The sequence below is a fragment of the Centrocercus urophasianus genome, unplaced genomic scaffold (genome assembly GCF_019232065.1).
Source record: "Centrocercus urophasianus isolate 14NV4802_14NV808 unplaced genomic scaffold, USGS_Curo_1.0 seq_10, whole genome shotgun sequence".
Taxonomy (NCBI): domain Eukaryota; kingdom Metazoa; phylum Chordata; class Aves; order Galliformes; family Phasianidae; genus Centrocercus; species Centrocercus urophasianus.
In genome coordinates, this window is record NW_024884142.1 from 16,533,105 (window position 1) to 16,551,054 (window position 17,950).

General features: G+C 42.1%; 1 protein-coding gene and 1 long non-coding RNA gene across 2 annotated transcripts; one reads left to right on the forward strand and one right to left on the reverse strand.

The window, feature by feature from the left end:
• Positions 1-2,472: 2,472 nt before the first annotated feature.
• GCM1 (glial cells missing transcription factor 1) lies at positions 2,473-10,899 on the reverse strand. Its single transcript, XM_042824742.1, has 5 exons — positions 10,764-10,899; positions 9,175-9,427; positions 7,715-7,827; positions 6,619-6,747; positions 2,473-4,012 (listed from the first exon to the last, which is right to left on the reverse strand). Exons 1-5 carry the CDS (start codon positions 10,863-10,865, stop codon positions 3,488-3,490), a joined length of 1,122 nt encoding a protein of 373 aa, XP_042680676.1. The 5' UTR covers positions 10,866-10,899; the 3' UTR covers positions 2,473-3,487.
• LOC122163491 lies at positions 10,214-17,950 on the forward strand. Its single transcript, XR_006169948.1, has 3 exons — positions 10,214-10,403; positions 17,058-17,223; positions 17,696-17,950. It is a non-coding gene; the product is annotated as an uncharacterized LOC122163491 (long non-coding RNA).

Consider the following 17,950-nt stretch of genomic DNA (forward strand, 5'->3'; position numbering starts at 1 on the left):
GATTACAGCAGCTCTGCGAGAAGGAGGCGCTGTGTTGAAGCAGGACATTGCACAAGAGCCAGTTTCAAACTGTTTAGGGTATTTGGATGTGCAGCATTAATATCCTACTCATGCTCTGCCTTGATTGCTGATTGCTTCTATTTATAATCGGATATCATCAGAGTTCCTTCACTTCCTCCTCTCAAATAGACTGCACCACCTTCTCATCTTCCTCCACCTTTCCTGTCCCCCCGCTGTGTCCCACCATGGAGCCACTTCTGCATTTTGTTTGCAATAAAGTAAAAGATTATGTGGTTTCATTCTAATTCCTTGGTCATAACTATCTAAAAAGCCTCAAATGATGACATCAAGGAGAAGCACAGCAAAATTTCTATGAGTACCAGATGCACAGGGTAGTACACCTCACAGAGGCCAAGAAGAAAGAAAATCATTGATAAAATTACTTGGATTGTATCCCCCAGAACTTACTCCGCACTTGCTTTGTTTAAAATCAGAGAGCAAGCTTTTAGGAGTGTATTTTAGAAAGCAGCCCATTATCTTGAATGCAGTATAGCCTCAGTCTGACAATAGAAAGAGGAGATTTTGCATCAGTGGTTAAAAATGAAAATGTCTGATTGCATTCTTACTGTAACTTTTTTCACTTGCAAAGTTAGAGAAGGCTAAAAGAAACTGTGTAGGTCAAACCCCTCTTTGGCATTCCCATTTCCTTGTTAGTGTGACTGATACAGAAGCATTTCTCTTCCTTACAATGATATTCTCAAGATAACAGCATTAAAAATTGGAAGTGTCTGGTTGCTGCCTTATATCTTTATCTGATTATATCCTATATTTCATCTTTAAATTCTGCCTGATTAAAAAACCCCACAAAAACAAAAAACTACCCAAAACCAAAGACAAACAACCAAAAAACAAAAACACTAGCAATACTATATTTTTGTGAGACATAGCTTGGCTGTGTGTATGATTCTGAGTAACTTTTCTGCAGTGTCTCTGATGAGCCATCATGGATCAAAGTATCTGCTTAGAAGCAAGCACTGGGACTGCTTCCAACAAATATTGAAGGCAGGGCTTCCAGAGCTGGGTCTTTGGGAAAGCAGTGAGTGTAGTTCATCCATGCCATGCAGTGATATTCACAAAGCCAGTACAACTGTCTCTGTGTTCCTGGTATTTTCTTCAAATTGCAGGATAAAATGTACCCAGTACTGTCTTTCACCTCTGATTTCTGTCAGTGCTCACAGCTGGGCACAGTACCTTACAAATGCTTAAGAGAGGGTTACAGCAGAGAGGTACAGACATTTCTTTTCACGCATTCTAAATATGTTGCGAAAAGCTCTTCTTGCAAAGGCCACACCTGGGACATGTGTCTTCGTATTCTGAGCCAAATGGTTGTAAAGGTGGCACCATACTGATCCAACGTGTGATTGTACCAAAAAGGAGGGAGCTGCTGCCAGCACAGAAATCAGTGCCACAACATGGAAAGGTCAAACTGACCTTGACAGCATGCAAATCTGGAAGGCCTTTCTGTGATTACTTAACCTGAGCAAAATCAAATGGTCATCCTGTGTCTCACTTCCCTCCTTTTCAAAAGGCACTTTATCCCTGAGCCTAAAACACATTTAACTTGGAAAATCAGTGGGATACAGCAGTGGGGCCAGCTGTCTCCCCAAAGTTGGGTATAGTCCCAAAGCCTGAGTGCATGGGATCATGAGCAGGAGCTGCATGACGTAAGGTTTGTGGGGGAGAGGCGAGACATATGTCAGGCAGGGTTGGTGCTGGTGGGGCTGGTTGGGCAGCCACAGAGGAATGTCAGCTATGGGACATGCAGCCCCAAGGGATCTGCCTGCCCTTCCTGCATCTCACCTCCCAGAGCACCTGTGCTGATGGCTCTCATCGATTTCCCTTTTACTGTCTTGGAGGTGAAGGATATTCATACCCTTGACATTTCTTTGAGACATTGATCCAAAGGAGCTTAAAATGCACACAGACTTGGGAATTGGCATGGGATTGGCAAAGTTTGGTGAACTGACCCTTGTGTACGACAGGCTGTCCTATTGTGATCCACATTTAGATTTTTTCCACATAAAAAATTCACTACACAGCCTTTGTTTCACAAACATTTTGAAACGTTCTATAAATATGATTTGTTCCAGTCTTGTAAATGTCTTTAAATTCCACTCTTCACAATGAGAGTTTTCCTATAACCGATGTATTCCCAAGTGATAAACAAAAAAAGATGGAATCTAAAAAGTTGAAAATAAGCAGAAAAAAAGAGACGAATCATAGAATGGTTTGTGGTGGAAGGGACCTTAAAGATTGTCTAGTTCTAACCCCCCTGCCCTGGGCACGGACACTTCCCTCCCGCTAGACCAGGTTGATCAAAGCCCCATCCAGCCTGGCCTTGAATGCTTCCGGGAAGGGGGCATTCATGACTTCTCTGGGCAACTCTTTCCAGCATCTCACCACCCTCACAGTAAAGAATTTCTTCCTAACGACTAGTCTAAATCTACTCTCTTCCAGTATAAAGCCATTTCCCCTCATTGTATCACTATATAAAGTCTCCACCCAACTTTCCTGTAGAAGTCCTTCAGGTACTGGAAGGCTGATGTAAGTTCCCATGAGAAGACCAAACCTGTTTTGATGGACACCAGATATGCCATGGTCTGAAGTACTGTGAAGTTTTTTTTATTGCCATGGGTTTTGCAATACTATTCTCCCAGACTCATCTCAATAAAAATTCATTTTGCCTGTGCATGGCTTGTTCCACAGGCAGGGCTGGTCAAGACTGCCAGCACTGTGTCTGACCTCAGGGGCTGGCAGCATGTGAAGCCACTGGAAGCTGAGGGAACCAGCCATAAATATGGTTCCAGACTTGGCATCCCTCAGCTCTTCCTTGCAGAGATGGCAGTGGGGGCATGTTTTGGGGCTTTCTGCTGCGTGGTGTTGGATGGTGGCCTCTGACACATGGACCAGAGAGTAAAAACATTGGGAAAATCAGATTGAATTATGGCAGAAAAGGTAAAGAAACCTTTGCCAAAATTCTCAAAGCTGGCCACTAAATTCAGGCAAGAGAATTCATTTTTGGCACCCTACTTTTTTAAACAAATTAGGGAACTGATATCTCCTGCTGAAATATAGATTGCAGAAGTGGTTGAAACACAGGGTGATGTGCAGGAAAGGATGCTGAAGAATTTGTTACCAATGGAAACTGGCAGGAAAAAATAGTGGGGCACCTTCAGTACAGAAATGTGTGAAACTAGGTCAGGTGGTACGTTTATAGGGCTGGTGCCATGAAATTCTGCCAGGCTGCATGGTAGCAACGAGGGTAGTTTGTAAGAAGAGATGATGACTTTGTTAGATTAATAAAGTAGTGAGGGAAAAGAAAAAAAAGTAGAGAGAGCTCTGCAGGCATAAAAGCCCTTCCTTATGTCTGAAAGCAAAGATGCTGCCCATTGGTGGAGGTGCATTTAGAGAGAAAACATTAACCCAGTCACCGTAATGGGTACAGGTTACAAAACAAGTTGTTGCAGTAGCTGGGGTTCACGCAGCGCCTTCCTTCTTCCACGTCACCACAGCTTCCCTTGAAGAGTGCTGGGAGCTGCTGGTGCTGCTGGTGTGAGCCCTGCAGGCCGGGCCCATGCTGAGGCAGAGGGTATGATGGAGGAGGGAGGCTGTAGGCTGAAGGAGCTCTTCCCTCGCAGGATTCCTCCCCCAGAGGGCCAACACTGGGCCTGAGCGGATCGTGGCCTCCCTTTGTAACCGGCAGCACCTGAGGGGTGTGCAGGGGGCTGCTCCAGGCCCGTGTGCACGAGCCACCGTAAGCAGGGTGCATCTGGCCTTCCACGTGCTCCGCCACTGCTGTCGGATATGGTGGCTGTTCCACGCAGCAGCCTGCTGTCTGCTGCAGGGAGCTTGTGCTTAAACATCCCCCAAAACTGGGAGGTGGCACACACTGGTCCGGCTCGGAAGGGAGCAAAGGCAAAGCCTTCTGGGTGGGCACCTCACCTGTCAGAGACTTGGGAAAGCAAGGCGAAGATTATTGCAACACGGTCCAGACTAGCAACTTTAACCAAAAAGCAGTGAGTGCATACAAAAAAGGCATTAAATTAATGTGGAGAATAAAGCAGACACAGCAGCAGGACCTCCTTTTAGAGCAGAGCCAGGGGCACTGGGGGCAAATCTAGCAGGGGCTCTGAGCTCGTGGTTCTGGGCTTGGCTCACTGGCTTTCAGCTAAATTCTGTTTTAAACAAAAAGAATCACTAGATGTCACGTTCACAGCTATCAGGATATACTGAAGGAGCACCTGAAAATGAATGCGTTGAAACATTTGATTCCACAGAATTTAAGTTATTTCTATGGAGCTTGGAAAATATTATTTTTTAAATGGTTGTTTTGAAGTGTTCTTAACTGACTATTTTTATTATCCTAAAATTTTTTTTTGGCCATAAACTCCTCTCATAGGAGGAGGGAGCAGCACAGTGGAATTATTCTTCTGAGTCATTTTTTTCCCTGGATATTTTGCAACTTCTTTAAATACCTTAATTATTGGATTATAATTGTACAGTATTTAATTCCTGTCAGAATACTCATTCTGGGTTATCATTTCTGATTAGTACTTACAGATCTCTGCTCCTTATAATACTGCCTTTGTGTCCATTTAATTATAGTGATTTTCTGTCTTGTTAACTGCCAGAGTAGAAAAGCTCCTTTCAACTGCTCTCCCCTTACCATGAGAAGAAATTCCAGTGACCTAATTTAGGACCAGCACATCTTCAGCTAAAAATCAGGTGACGCCATAGTAAAAACATCCTACATATCACTTGCTCTATTTTGGGCCCATGTATTTTCTATGGCTCTCCCTCCTCGTTTCTTCTCAAAACATTACAGGCAAATATTCTATGAAGACTTCTCTCAGCTTCAGCAATACCAATTGCATGTGAGAAATTGTATTACAACTGGTCATGGCAAACAATATCATGAGTTATTCTCAAGTCCCACTCTAACTTCATGAAGTCAGGCCAGCTGACAAGTAGGCCGTTAATTAATCAGATAGTTCAGTATTTATTAAATAATTGGATACTGAAGACATTTGTGATCTGTTCCTACTCCTACTAAAATTTGAACTCAAAACAACAGGACAATGTTGTAGAAAGAGATGGACAAAGACTAGGACTCTTTAGACATTCAGGCTCAGATATAAAATTAAATAAGCCACAAGGCTCAATAACATTTCCTAGATGAAGAATTTCCTAAGTATCTTCCTCATTTCTTATGTGTCCTCCTCAAAAGGACAGAATTAAACCAATATTATGAGAATCATTGTTTCAGTCTTTGTTAAATACTAACATGGAAGGTTATTTTCTTGTGTTCCCACTCACCTGTGTCAAGAGGTCACTGTCAGCCTGTTGTGTGTTCTCCAACTTTCCCATCCCAAGTTAGTGTGTCATCATGAGAATCACACCTAAGTTCTGTTTGTTAGTGTCCTGCTGCATATTACTAGAAGAAATAGCTGCACTTTTAAATTCATATTCCATTTAAATGGGTTTAACTTCTGCTGACTTGTAAACTACTTTGTGAGCTATGAATTCCCCTCCTCCCTCATGTATTTTAAGGAGTCCTTCTGCATTTGGTTCAGTTATCTTTTTTACCTGTTGATGAAAGGGTATGAGCACTGTCCTTAATGCGGGGCTGGGGAGGATATGCCACCTCCAGCACTTCAAATGACAAAATGCATGTAAAGATGAGTGGCATACAGGTGGGTGTAACGCAACCTTTGCAAGGAAAGTCACTAAATGCAGCCTCACTTCTCTATCTTCTGACTCCATCAGGCACACAGGGGTCTATAGGACCTCTGTAGCTTGTCTTCCATAAGAGCTTCCACTCCCAGCTGCTTGGGCAGAGATTTGTAGATCTGCCCTGTTAATGACGATTTGTTTTGTCCAGATACCACACTCAGTATACGACAGAGATATAATATGGGTAATACTACACAGTATTTGTGGCATTCAGAAATTAAATACTACACTCCGTATGCACACACATACACAAATATTCCTCATGAGCCCAGTTATTATCAAAAAGATGTTCCAGTTTTTATGTTCATTTGTTAAATTTTCTCATATTAAAAGTTAAATCCATTTAAAACCTACTAATATTCTCCTTCGATGTCAATACAGAATTGACTAAATCCTAATTACTTTATTCCCAGATTTGTTTATAAGTTATTTCATTTCTGGAGATGCACTTATACTTGTAGGAAAATTTTCTAGAGGCAACTTGTGCATTTTTAAAGAAGGAAAAAGTTATGTACATACCACTAAATAAAATGAGGCCAAGAATTATTTGCAAGCGTGAGTTATATGGATAAAAACTGTGCCAAGAATGATGTGAATAGTGATGTGATAGCCCTCCAGCCCTGCCTCCAGCCCAAAAGAGGCTCTGGACTGGGGAATGCCAGCAGTGGACTCAGGACAGCCCTGCTCCTTCTGTACCTGACAACAGGGGAATGAAATGTAGAGACATAAAACCCACTCCCACCCAAAGACAAGGTTCCTCGTAGGAAGTGTCTTGCACCATGGATCCCTTGCCCTGCAATTTAATTTGTTGATAATAAAAGTTACCTTGATCTCCTGGAGCTTTATTAGTGTTGGAGAAGGTGGAGAAAAAGCTGCATGCGCTTTCTGAATGGATCTCCTTGCTTCTGCTTCTAGTTTTGTTTCTGGACGTGGATGGTCATGAGCCCCTTTGGACTTGAGAAAGGAATTGCGATATTTACAAACAGTCTTGTTATTAATCTTACGGGAGTGGGATTTTTTTGCAGAGGCCAAAAACATACACATGGCCTGTTTTAATGCTTTGTATTTAATAAGACTTATTTAATTTGAGCTCAAGTAACAAGCAGATGACTGCTTCACTGATGAAGTGCGATAGGGCAGAAATTCACTTAAATCGTGAAGCAGTATACCACACTGACATGCAGAGGAGACTCCCCACACTGGAGACCCAATTAAAGCCACAAGGTCAGCTGGCTACATTGTCCCTGCAGCTGTTACCATTCTTCTTGGACGTGTTTAGCAGAACATTAATTTCTATTAGCTCCCACAGAGATTTAGTATTATTTAACCTGCATGTAAATGAAAGAGAACTATAAAGACTCAGAAGACTAGAAGGCAACACAGTGTGTGTGGTACTAAACCAGGTCTATGGCTTCCAAAAATAGTTCCAATTATTTAAACATTGGATGCATTGTTTTCCAGGTATAGGTTGAGTATAATGCAGCGATGGTGTTTTTCATACATAATCCCTTGGAATAGCATCATGTCTGTGTAAGGGTTCCCAGCAAGGCCGATATAAAGTGTCAGTTCTGATTCTTTGATAATTATTTGTTCCTTATATATGGTGAAAAATACTTGAAAATCAACAGGTTCTTGTGGGAGCGTAAACAAAAAAAGTGCTGTGAAACTATAGAAGCATAGAGTAATTTAGATTGGGAAAGACCACTGGGAATCTCACTCATTCTCCTGCTCCAGCGGGGATGCCCTCAGATTAGGTTGCTTGGAACTTGCACACTCATTGTGAAAATTTTTGACCTTACAACTGCATTGTTGTCATATTCCATGACCCTTATTTGTTGGAACAAGAAAATTTCCTTAATCAATACATTAAAAAAAAAAAAAAATCTTTAATGTGCATAACGTAAGGTAATTTTATACCAACCTGAAAAAATATGAACTTGCCTTCATGCCTCCAGAAGTTGGTGACTGGGTAACCCCCATGGCCTCGGCAGGAAAGGAGTCGCAGGGGTCCATTGCAGTTTGGACAGCATTTCCCTGGAGAAACAACAAGGGGAAGCATTTCCTATGTAATGCCAGACAGGTAAATCCCATCTGGTACAATGGTTCACTTAGGGATGGACTGCCACTTCTATTTTGGGGCTTAGAAACTGCACTGAGAATAAATATGCAAACAAAACAAAACAAAACAGAACAAAAAAACATAAACATAAGCAAACAAATAGTTACATTTATTCTGTTTCATTATTAAATATAACTAGCAAAGACTATTTCCACGTTTAGTATGGTCAGCTAAGAGCTTTCACCTTCAAAGGTCTTAGCATTTTTCTTTCAGTTCTTGAAGGTGCCTGGAATGTCAGGTATGGTTCTTCTGGATTTTTCTATGGGATGTCTTTCTGACCTCAGTGAGTGCTCGAGTAAAACCTTTCTTTAGCTAAAATGTTCACTGGTTTCAAAAAACAGTAGCTCTATTGAGGAATACAGAAGAGCTTGAAATACCTAAATGAAGGATGTGTGTCCAGCTCATTTTCTCTATTTGTACCATCTTGTCTCTGGCAACGTGGCCATGAGGCCTATCGTGGAATCATAGAATCGTAAGGTTGGAAATGACCTACAAGATCATCTGGCCCAACCATCCTCCCATCACCACTGCTGCCACAAGCACTAAACCATACCTCGCAGCTCCTCATCCAGACACCTCTTGAACACTGCCAGGAATGGCGACTGCACCACTTCCCTGGACAGCCATTCAGTGCCTGACCATTCTCTGGAAGAAAAAGTTCTTCCTTATATCCAACCTAAACCTCCTCTGGTACAACTTGCAGCCATTCCATTGGGTTCATTTTGTTGCCTGGGAGAATTGGCCAAACCCCTCCTCACCACAGCTTCCCTTCAGGAGGTCGTAGAGTGCAATGAGGTCTCCCCTGAGCCTCCTCTTCTCCAGACTGAACAATCCCAGCTCCCTCAGCCTCTCCTCATAAGACTTGTTCTCTATTTGCCAGCCATTGTAGTTAATGAGCACTGTCTTTCCTGCAAGACTTCCCCAAGTTACTCTTGGGCCCATGAAATAACACTCAGGTCAGCAGGGCCTGAGAAGGCTGCAAATCAATCTCAAACCATCTTCCATCAGAAAAAAAGAAACCAACACATACAATCATAGAATATCACAAGTTGGAAGGAACCTCTAAGGATTAGTAAGCCCAAAAGGAAACAAGCAAACACACAACGCCCTCCAATATGAAGAAATGTGAAGTGCAGTATTCTAAGAGTTGCATTTGAATACAGGAATGGCTGGGTAACCCGAAGATTATCCTCCATTTTGATTTGGCTTATGTGGTTTCACTTATTAGCTGCCACGTAACGAGCAGCCATGCCCATACTCACGCTGTTGTTTTTGCCTAGCTTTGTCACATATGGCTGGCCTCAGGTAGATCTTCCTGCCATCCAAAGTAGAGCAGTCATTGCCACAGACCACCACCCCAAGGCAGGATTTCTTTAAGATACGAGAGTTGTGGTTGTTGGTGTTTCTCATTGCCCAGCTACTGTGGTGCCTCTGAGCATTTTTATCCTCTGAGCTGTAAATATGTTTTACGTAGGAATCTGGCCATTCCTGAAACCAGTCTGTCTGTCTCACGTCCTGAAAAGAGACAAAGAAAGAGACAAAACATTAGGCTAAAGGAGGGCTCGTCTAAGAGCCCAGCATGGCCTTCTGCTGGTTTTCTCCAAGTCTGGGTCACTCCAGCACAGCAGCAGCAGTGTTGGTTGGCAGCTCTCTCTGCCAGAGAGCATGGCATGGGGAAGGCAGAAAAAATGAGGCTCCTCACAAGCCCCAGAGAGCCAGGAAGGGCAGGCCAGAAGGCTTAGGCTGTGGGTTCTGCCTAGTGCAGAATTGCTCCAGGGGACTAAGATGGGGTACCTGACATAAAACAACACATGCTGTTCTGCTTTGCCCTTCAGGTCATGAAAGCAGCATTATTCTGAGTCATCTGGCTTGATTTAGCTCAGCTCACTGGAAAAAGAGCAAATACTGAATTAAAGTGAGGCTATTTGCACATCTGCAGGTCTTTCATTCTAGATTTTTGGCCTAAAAGTGCCATGGAAGTCTTCCACAGTGATTTTTTGAAGTCTAAAACCAAAGGTCAGGTTTTATTTTCAACACTGGTGAATGAGCAGAAAAAGCAAACAAAAAAACTCCAGAGGCAATACTGTAAGGAACAATAAAAGAACAAAACATCTCAGTGGAAAATAGAATAAGGCAAATAACTAATTACACAACTCTTTTATTGCTACAATTAACACAGTAAAATGTAATAAGCTTTAAAACATGAAGCATACCCTCTGATGGTTTGTGAGGGAAAAGGTTGATCATAACAAAGGTATTAGAGCTTTACTTAAAATTGCTGCTCCCAGCCACTGAGAGCCATTATAGCAGTAAGAATATGAACTTTGAAGATAGAAACTGCTGAGCACCCTCATTTCAGAGCATAGAGAAAGGTATGGAGGAAGCCTCCAGGCTGAATGCAGGTGAAGGTGACCTTGGGGAAGGAGGTGGCCTGGGACATGGAGGCTTTGGGCAAGCAGCAGTGAGACAGCATGGAAGATACTGAGATCAGGTAAGAGGGCTGGGTTGGAAGGTGAAGGACAGAGCTGGATGGCAAAACAGCCTGGCAGGAGGAATCTGGCACATACATACTAAGATGTCTTTGAAGATGGCATTGAGGCGTCATGAGGTTTGAGGCGTGGGGTGTCATGGGTTTTCCATGGAGTACATGGGTATGATTTTTAGGTAACGGGACCAGAAAAGGGTAGAAAGACCATTTTACTGGATATTCTCTAGCCCTTCAAGCAAAACGTAGTCTTATAGCTCAGGGTGACAAAGAGCATAAATGCAATGAGGCATAGATGAAAGAGAGAGTTCTGAAGTGGAGAAGACCGATCAGAATTGGGTAAATTTCTAAGATGCAGACACATACCTGGGGAAGTTTGATGTCATTGATATCCCAACTTGTCATTTCTCCATTTTGGGACGCAGAGTCCTCCTGCTTCATAGCAACATTGTCTGCAGCCTTCAGCATTTTTGAGATCCTTCCTGAACTTTGCAAGAAAATCTCTACCGGCTGCTTTTGAAGTTGTCAGCACTCTCAAGCAGTTTACAACCAGGAAGCTGTTTCCCAAAGCAAAATGATAGAGAGGCTGCTCATTAAAGATAAGAATCAGTGTTCTTCTGCCAGAAAAACTTGTTCCATTAAAAGTTTTGCAAGCCAGTAGTGTAGTAGAAAGTACAGCTTAGAGATAGACCATGATGTTACAGAGGCATGGTGAATAGCAAGCAAGCCATGCTTTTATCTGTGTTATTTTACTAGATTTTCTCTCTCACTCAATCTCACTCAATCATGTAACTCTGTTGACAGTCTTCTCGTACATGAGATCCCACTCTGTCTCTCAGTATTTTCACAGAGCTCTTTGAGTCACTGCTCATTTATTAGATGTTTCACATACAAGATGTGACAAGGGTGAGAAGGAAGAGTGTACTACTGCATCACTCCAAATGAGATCGCTCTCAACCATTTCAGAAGCTTTTGGCATCTGAGAACTTATCAACTGCACGAGGGAAGTGTGGAAAAGGAGGCTGGGCTACCTGCATGTTTGGCACCATCACATGCAGGGCTTTGCAATGAAGCCAATTCTGAGAGGGCACCACAGGTTCAAATGAGATGTTAGACAGTAGGAGAGGGGGGTATTGCAGCCTCGGAATACAAATGGAGGTAGGAAACATCAGGTCCTCAGTTATTTCTATATTAAATTACAACAGAGGTGGAGTTGGTAGTCAGGACAAACAAAACATGAGCTGCATTGGAAAACCAGGATGAGCATACTAAATAAATAACTCTCAACTACTGTGTGCTCTAAAACATGAAATGAATTGTTACCTAATCCAAAATGGCAGTCCCCCTGCTTTTAAAAGAACTTTTCAAAATGAGATGTCTTAGGAATTGACTTCTAATTTCCACCTTATTGGAGAGAATAATTTTTTTATGTCATATTGATAAAGATAAAAACTTAATTAAATATTACCTTAAAGTGTAATGGAAGACAATGATAGCTGCATGATATTAAGCAAAAAAATCCCAAATTTACAGTGAGTCATATATATCAAGCTACTGCTGGCAAAGGCTGAAAGAGTAGCAAAAAACGTGAGTAATAATTGCAGGATGATGCAACGTATGACTTTTTTCATTACTGTTTATGTAGCTTAAATTATTACTGAGATTCTCAGCTTGATAAAATATGAGTTCTGAATTGGTCTTCTTTGGTTTTTCTCCTTCCCTACCCCCTTTGTATTTAGAAGGGTAATATATATACAGTACTTATTTCACAGAGGCCTAAATTAACTCATGGAAGCAACTGAGAGATCCATACAGACAGTTCTATAGGTGCAATGCATCAAACAGAAAGCAGCCCAGACTGTTACACTGCAGAAAGCTTGAATGGAAGGACTACACACAGCACTGTGATACTGCCAGTTGTAGAACAGCATCATATTTTTTTGCTTACGATACTGTGCAGAAAGATCAGTCCTTTCCAGAAAGAGAAAGGGCTCAGGGCACACAAAATTCACAAAAGCTGGACTTGTTCACTTTAGAGAAGACAAGCAACAGCCTGATAGACCCTATAAATTCTGAAATCCAGAAGGGTGCAGAGGAAGCAGGGGGTGCTTCTTGTTGCAACTACCCAAAATCCTGGATGGCACAGAATAAAAATTGACAGCTTCAAAAGAGAAGCAAGGAAACGTTTGTCATTCACTGTATAATTAATATCAGTTGATCTGGTGATGGCTATTTCGTCTTCATTTCCCACGTTGCTTTGGATCCTTATGTTATAAGTACTGCTGGTATTGCTGCAGTACGTCATGAAGATCAAACAGATAAGACTGAAAAAAAGATAGGAAAGAAATAATACACAAAGAAAGATTTGCTCTTTATCCCTTCTATCTGTGTACCATCTGAAATTTGTTAGCATACATTTAGAAAGATAGATCCCATTTTTTACAGCTTACAACCGTTCTTCACTAGCAAGGATTATGCTTTTTTGTATTCCCCTTAGAAGCACTTGGCGTTGGCTGCTGTTAGGAGCAGATTTATGTATTTATAAAAGAGATTATGTGTACTACCAAGCGTCACAGTATCCAATAGCTTGAATTAATTTTAATTCAATGTAATCCGCAAGTTCTTGTTTGAAAGAGTAGTCTTTCAAACCAAGACCACAGATGAATCATGTGAGTTCTTCAGCCATCATCTGTGACAACAGATCTTGCTCTGGAGCTGTGAGCAGCTTTTTGCAGCCTCACAGAGGAGTGCCCAGCAAGCAGCCACCTCCACATGAGCTGCTGCTGCCTCTTGTTTGGTGCCAAGCACTGACACAAGGTGAGAGCTGGAGTGCTTGGATGGAGGCTGCTGCAGGGTAGTCACCAGGTCTGGCTTCTTGCATGTGTTATTCTGCTGCCACACAGAGAAGTGTTTCTGTCACTGCCACCATCAGAGATCCGGTCTCTGGTGCCATCTGTCAATGATGACAACCCTTCCTTGATCTTAGGTGCAGACAGAGGCCCACTCCATGTCTGAGTTACCTTGTCCTGCCAGTGGTGCCTGTTTCACTCTCTTCAAAGCCTGCGTTTGTGTCCCACTTTCAACCTTGACAATGAAAGGTTCTCCTTGCTGCACTTGTAGGAGCTGTTCTAGCCTGATGATTTCTACCAACCTAAGCCATCCCATGTACCTTGCAGCCAATGCAGATGCTGGCCCTCACTGCTCTCTCACCCTCCCTTGGTCCTCCTTTGATTACTGCTGAGTGCAGTGCAAAGAGCTGACAGCACAGTACTAAGATGCTACAGATACTCCTTGTGGAATAGTTCTTTAAATTGACAGGAAAATTTGTTTTCTTTGACTTCATTTATTTATTTATTTTTTTTCCAGTGACATTCAGCAGACTTTAAAATACCAAATTTATCCACAGATTCATCATTCTCATTTGATCAACTGTGGCAGCAGGATGGAGCAATTTGATTAAATTCCCAGACACAAAGCATAAACTTTCTAAAGGTAGACATGTCAATGGTAGTGAGGAAACAGTTAAGGTCCATGCAAAATGTGCTGGGGATGCTTCTTATTTTGTGGAGACAGGTATTTTTGTCCTAGGTGGCCCCAACATGTTCCCAAGTAAACTGCCTTTGTACTTGACGTTGTCTGAGGTCTTATACTGTGTTCACTGCTCAAGATTGCCAAGAGACAAGTGAAGGCTTCTCCACTTAACAGCTTACAACATTTCCAGTTTTTCCTTCATGTCAAGAGAAGGATGTTTCAGCCTGTTGCAGTGTTCTCATTTTTCATTTTCCAAGCACTTTCCTGGCTCCTTCCAGTAGGTGGGTGCTGGTGTAGGCATTATCTACCAGAGGTCCTGCCGCGTGAGCTTCATGCCCACACAGTTGTGTCATATAGCATAAATACCTTTGCCAGGCATCTTGGTTTGCCCTCTTGAGGATATCAGTGTTAATCCACTTGTGGAATAGCTCCCAAATGGCATTCTCAGCTGCTGACCCAGGATGGATATGAATTACTACTTAAAGAATATTATGAATAATACAAGAAGAATATTTGGAGACTGAGCTCTTTTTAGGGATCTCTTTGGGGTGCTTGGGTCTAGAGTTTCACTGTTTGTCCTGATAGTTTTTTATTAAAACTTTGAGCTCTAATGCTTTGACGGTGATGGCCAGCTTTCTTATTAGCTTTATTAATCACCTTAATTTGTTTCTCTTACCACATTAGACAGTCTGAAAAGCAGATGATGTGTCTGGACATCTGATTTACTCCACAAGGGAAAGCTATTTCACAGATGCACAAATAACATGGTAATATAACTGCATTAATATTAGGATATTTTGGTGGTAAAAGTCTGAATCTTTTATTGTTTTGCTTGTGTATCTTGATAGCTTTATAAACTAGTTTTCTTCTTTTCCCCTAGGATCACAAATTCCCCTACTCTTACTGAAATAAGTGGCTTCTATGAACTACCCAAAGTTTTAGTTGAAATGCTTTCTGGAGGCCTTACACTCATACGTTGTAATAGTGAGTGACAACAACATTTTAATCAAGTGAAAAAATGGATTTATTGCATGGACATTGTGATTATTTTGCTAATCTTCTCAGTCTAGTGCCTTCATACATACATCTTGATTTTACATTCAGTTTCTCATCCAGTGTTTGTATCTGGTGCAAATGCATTTAATTTCTTAGTTCTTCACAGCATGAACATTACTTACAGGCAAATCACCTTATGGATTGATGCTTACACCTTGAACATGGTCCTATTTTCTTCCACACAGTTTTGTATTTTTCCCTTTTCTTAATCTTAATCTGAAGAGCATCTGTTTACTAAATGAGTTGCCTTTCATGTTGCAGTGCTATAGTGTGATGGAAAGTACAGCAATAAGAGTAGGATGGCAAAGTCCTAGGCTACAGCAAAAGAAGACAAACCCAAATACAACAGTCATAGACACAGAAACAAAGGAAGAAAAACTTCTTACCTCTGGGAGGCCTCAGATAGGCAGGGATCTTCAGCAAGATACACTTCTTTCACTGCCAACCCTAAAATGAGGTCTGGGAAGAGATGGATCCTACCTCCACCCCTTCTGGTCACTCAGCAGCACTGCATGCACCTGAGCTCCCCTGGGTTGGCCCTGCCTTCCCGCCAGGTGCTCAATCACTGCTTCAGGCTGTGACTCAGCATTTCTGCTACAAGTGTCCATATACTTCATGGTATGTCATGATGATTATCATCTCTGTTCTTTGTAGGAGCTGGCTCATTTCTAATATCATCTCTGACAGCTTTTTGTTTTCTTTTCCAAGGTCAGATGAAGTATCACCCCTGATAAATCCAGCCTCAGCTATAGATAAGACCAAAATAAATTCCTATCAGTTATTCACACCTAAGCTTCAGATCAGCCATTGTTGCTGACATAATCATCTGCTTAGTGATCCAATGTACACACACCATTCCAGTTTCTACAGACTACATCTTGTTATGGATTCATGTTTTTGTGCAGAAATTCTAAAGCTTTGATAAATTTGCGTTGTTGTATATTCTAAAATGAGTGGAACCTTTCCACAGCCTGAGCAATTGGAGGAACACCTTGTAGGAGAAATAGTTTCCTTCTAGTTGTTTGCTTTGCCACAGGGCTTAGTTTGTGTTGCCCCTGGGAAAGCAGAGCTTCTCTTCCAGTTGAGCTCCTTTTGATATGAAAGAGATTGGTGGGAATTAGAACACTGATAAGAGATCAGGTCTTTTTCAGCTTTGGAAATGCCAGATTATGTTTGCCTATCTATTTGACCCCAGATCCTGTGCCTATAGCTCTTAGGAGAGAGGCTGCCAGCTGTGAGTGCAGGTTCAGCAGTACAATATAGCCTTTGGAGAAGCTTTCTCTTTCATCCCTTGAAATCCCTCAGTTCCCTCCATGTGCCTCATTGGCTTCGTCTCATCCAACTAAAGCTGTTCCAGTATACATGTTTTCCCTTTGGTCTTTGCAGCAACCCCAGCAAAGCTCACTGAAGGCAGGAAGACTAGTAGTCCTGGATACTTGATATACTCTTTAGTTCTGACCTTACCTTTTTAGACTCAACTAACTCAGTTCCATTTGCAGAATAAATATTATGTTGTGAAGCCCTCAAGCAACCTGAATAAATTTCACTGAAATCTGAGTATATCTCTAGAAAACAACGTAGGTGGTTGGGTATTGGAAGCTGTACAGGGTACTCTGCCAGCGTTGGTTGGCTGTTGCTGGATGTAGTGGTATCTTTCACTCTTGCATCACATCATCAAGGAGAGCGTCCCTCTGCCTTTCCACCCAATTTGATGGATGTCTGACCAACCTTGCTACAGAAGTCCATCCACACAAGCAGCACAGTATTGCAGGCTGTTCTGAATCTGCTTGTAACAGACCATTACCCTGTCTAAATACAGCACAGTTTCCAGCATATCTAATAGCAGAGTGCAGCAATTTACTGGTAATCTGATGACATGTTCCAGTTATGGCCTACCTATTTGCTGTCATGCTGATGCACAAACTGCAGTGGGAGTTTGATAAGAATCACTGGCTTTTCTTACACTTTGTTCTCAGCACAGAAGGGAAAGACTGTCTCTCATTTTCTCCGTTTTTCACTTATCCATTTGTTCTTCACAAAGAGGAATTGCAAGTGTTTTTTTTTTCTGCACAGGCTATTGATGAATTGAAACCCCTGGATTAAAGCCACTGCAGCCTTAATAGCTCTTAATAGCTTCATAGCTGCAGTGTGTGAGGGCAGTGCTGTGCAGCCCTTGTCCCACAGATATGGGGAACCTGTTGGTGATATTGGAATAGAAAAACAGAGATCAAGAAAAAAGGTATGCACAACCCATGCTTTCTTTTGCCAAATCTTGCTTTGCCTTGAGTAAAGAATTCAGTGCCTGCAATTCCTGATGGATTCCTATTGTAGGCAGCCTCCTATTGCCCTAGATGCTGTGCACATTTTGGCCTTCTCCTTTTGTGCCTCTCACAGCACAGTTGATATGTCAGGAGAGTCAAGAAACATGTTTCACGGACAAACATTCTTCAGTGAAAATGTGACCAGTTGTTTCTAGTAAAGTGATGTCCATTATTGCTAATACAGGAAATTCAGGTCTTGCTATGAAAGTCAGTGCAAAGCTGAGAAGGATGGCAATATAGCAAGGAAGAAAGGACTTGATGCAAAAACTATGCATACATGTATAGATGGATGGCTGGACTGGGGTGCCCATAGGTAAGGTCTAATTCTGACGAAATGATGTGTGTGATGCTCAGTGATGATGGGTATTTTGTTCTCTTTGCTTTCTTTAGAATCTCGAGCTGTTAAAAAAATGTAGAATTGAGGACAATTTAAATAAAACGGACACCTACACATGTCTGGAGACTGGATAGGATGCACCCAAGGACTGAGGGAGCTGGCTGACGTTGTTGCAAGGCCGTCTCTGAAAGGCTGTGGTGGCTGCAGGAGAGTCCTGATGACTGGGAAGAGGCAGACATCAATCCTGCAGCTGGGCTGGGACAACCCCAGACATCTGTGTGAGATAAACCTCATCTCTCCCCCCAAAA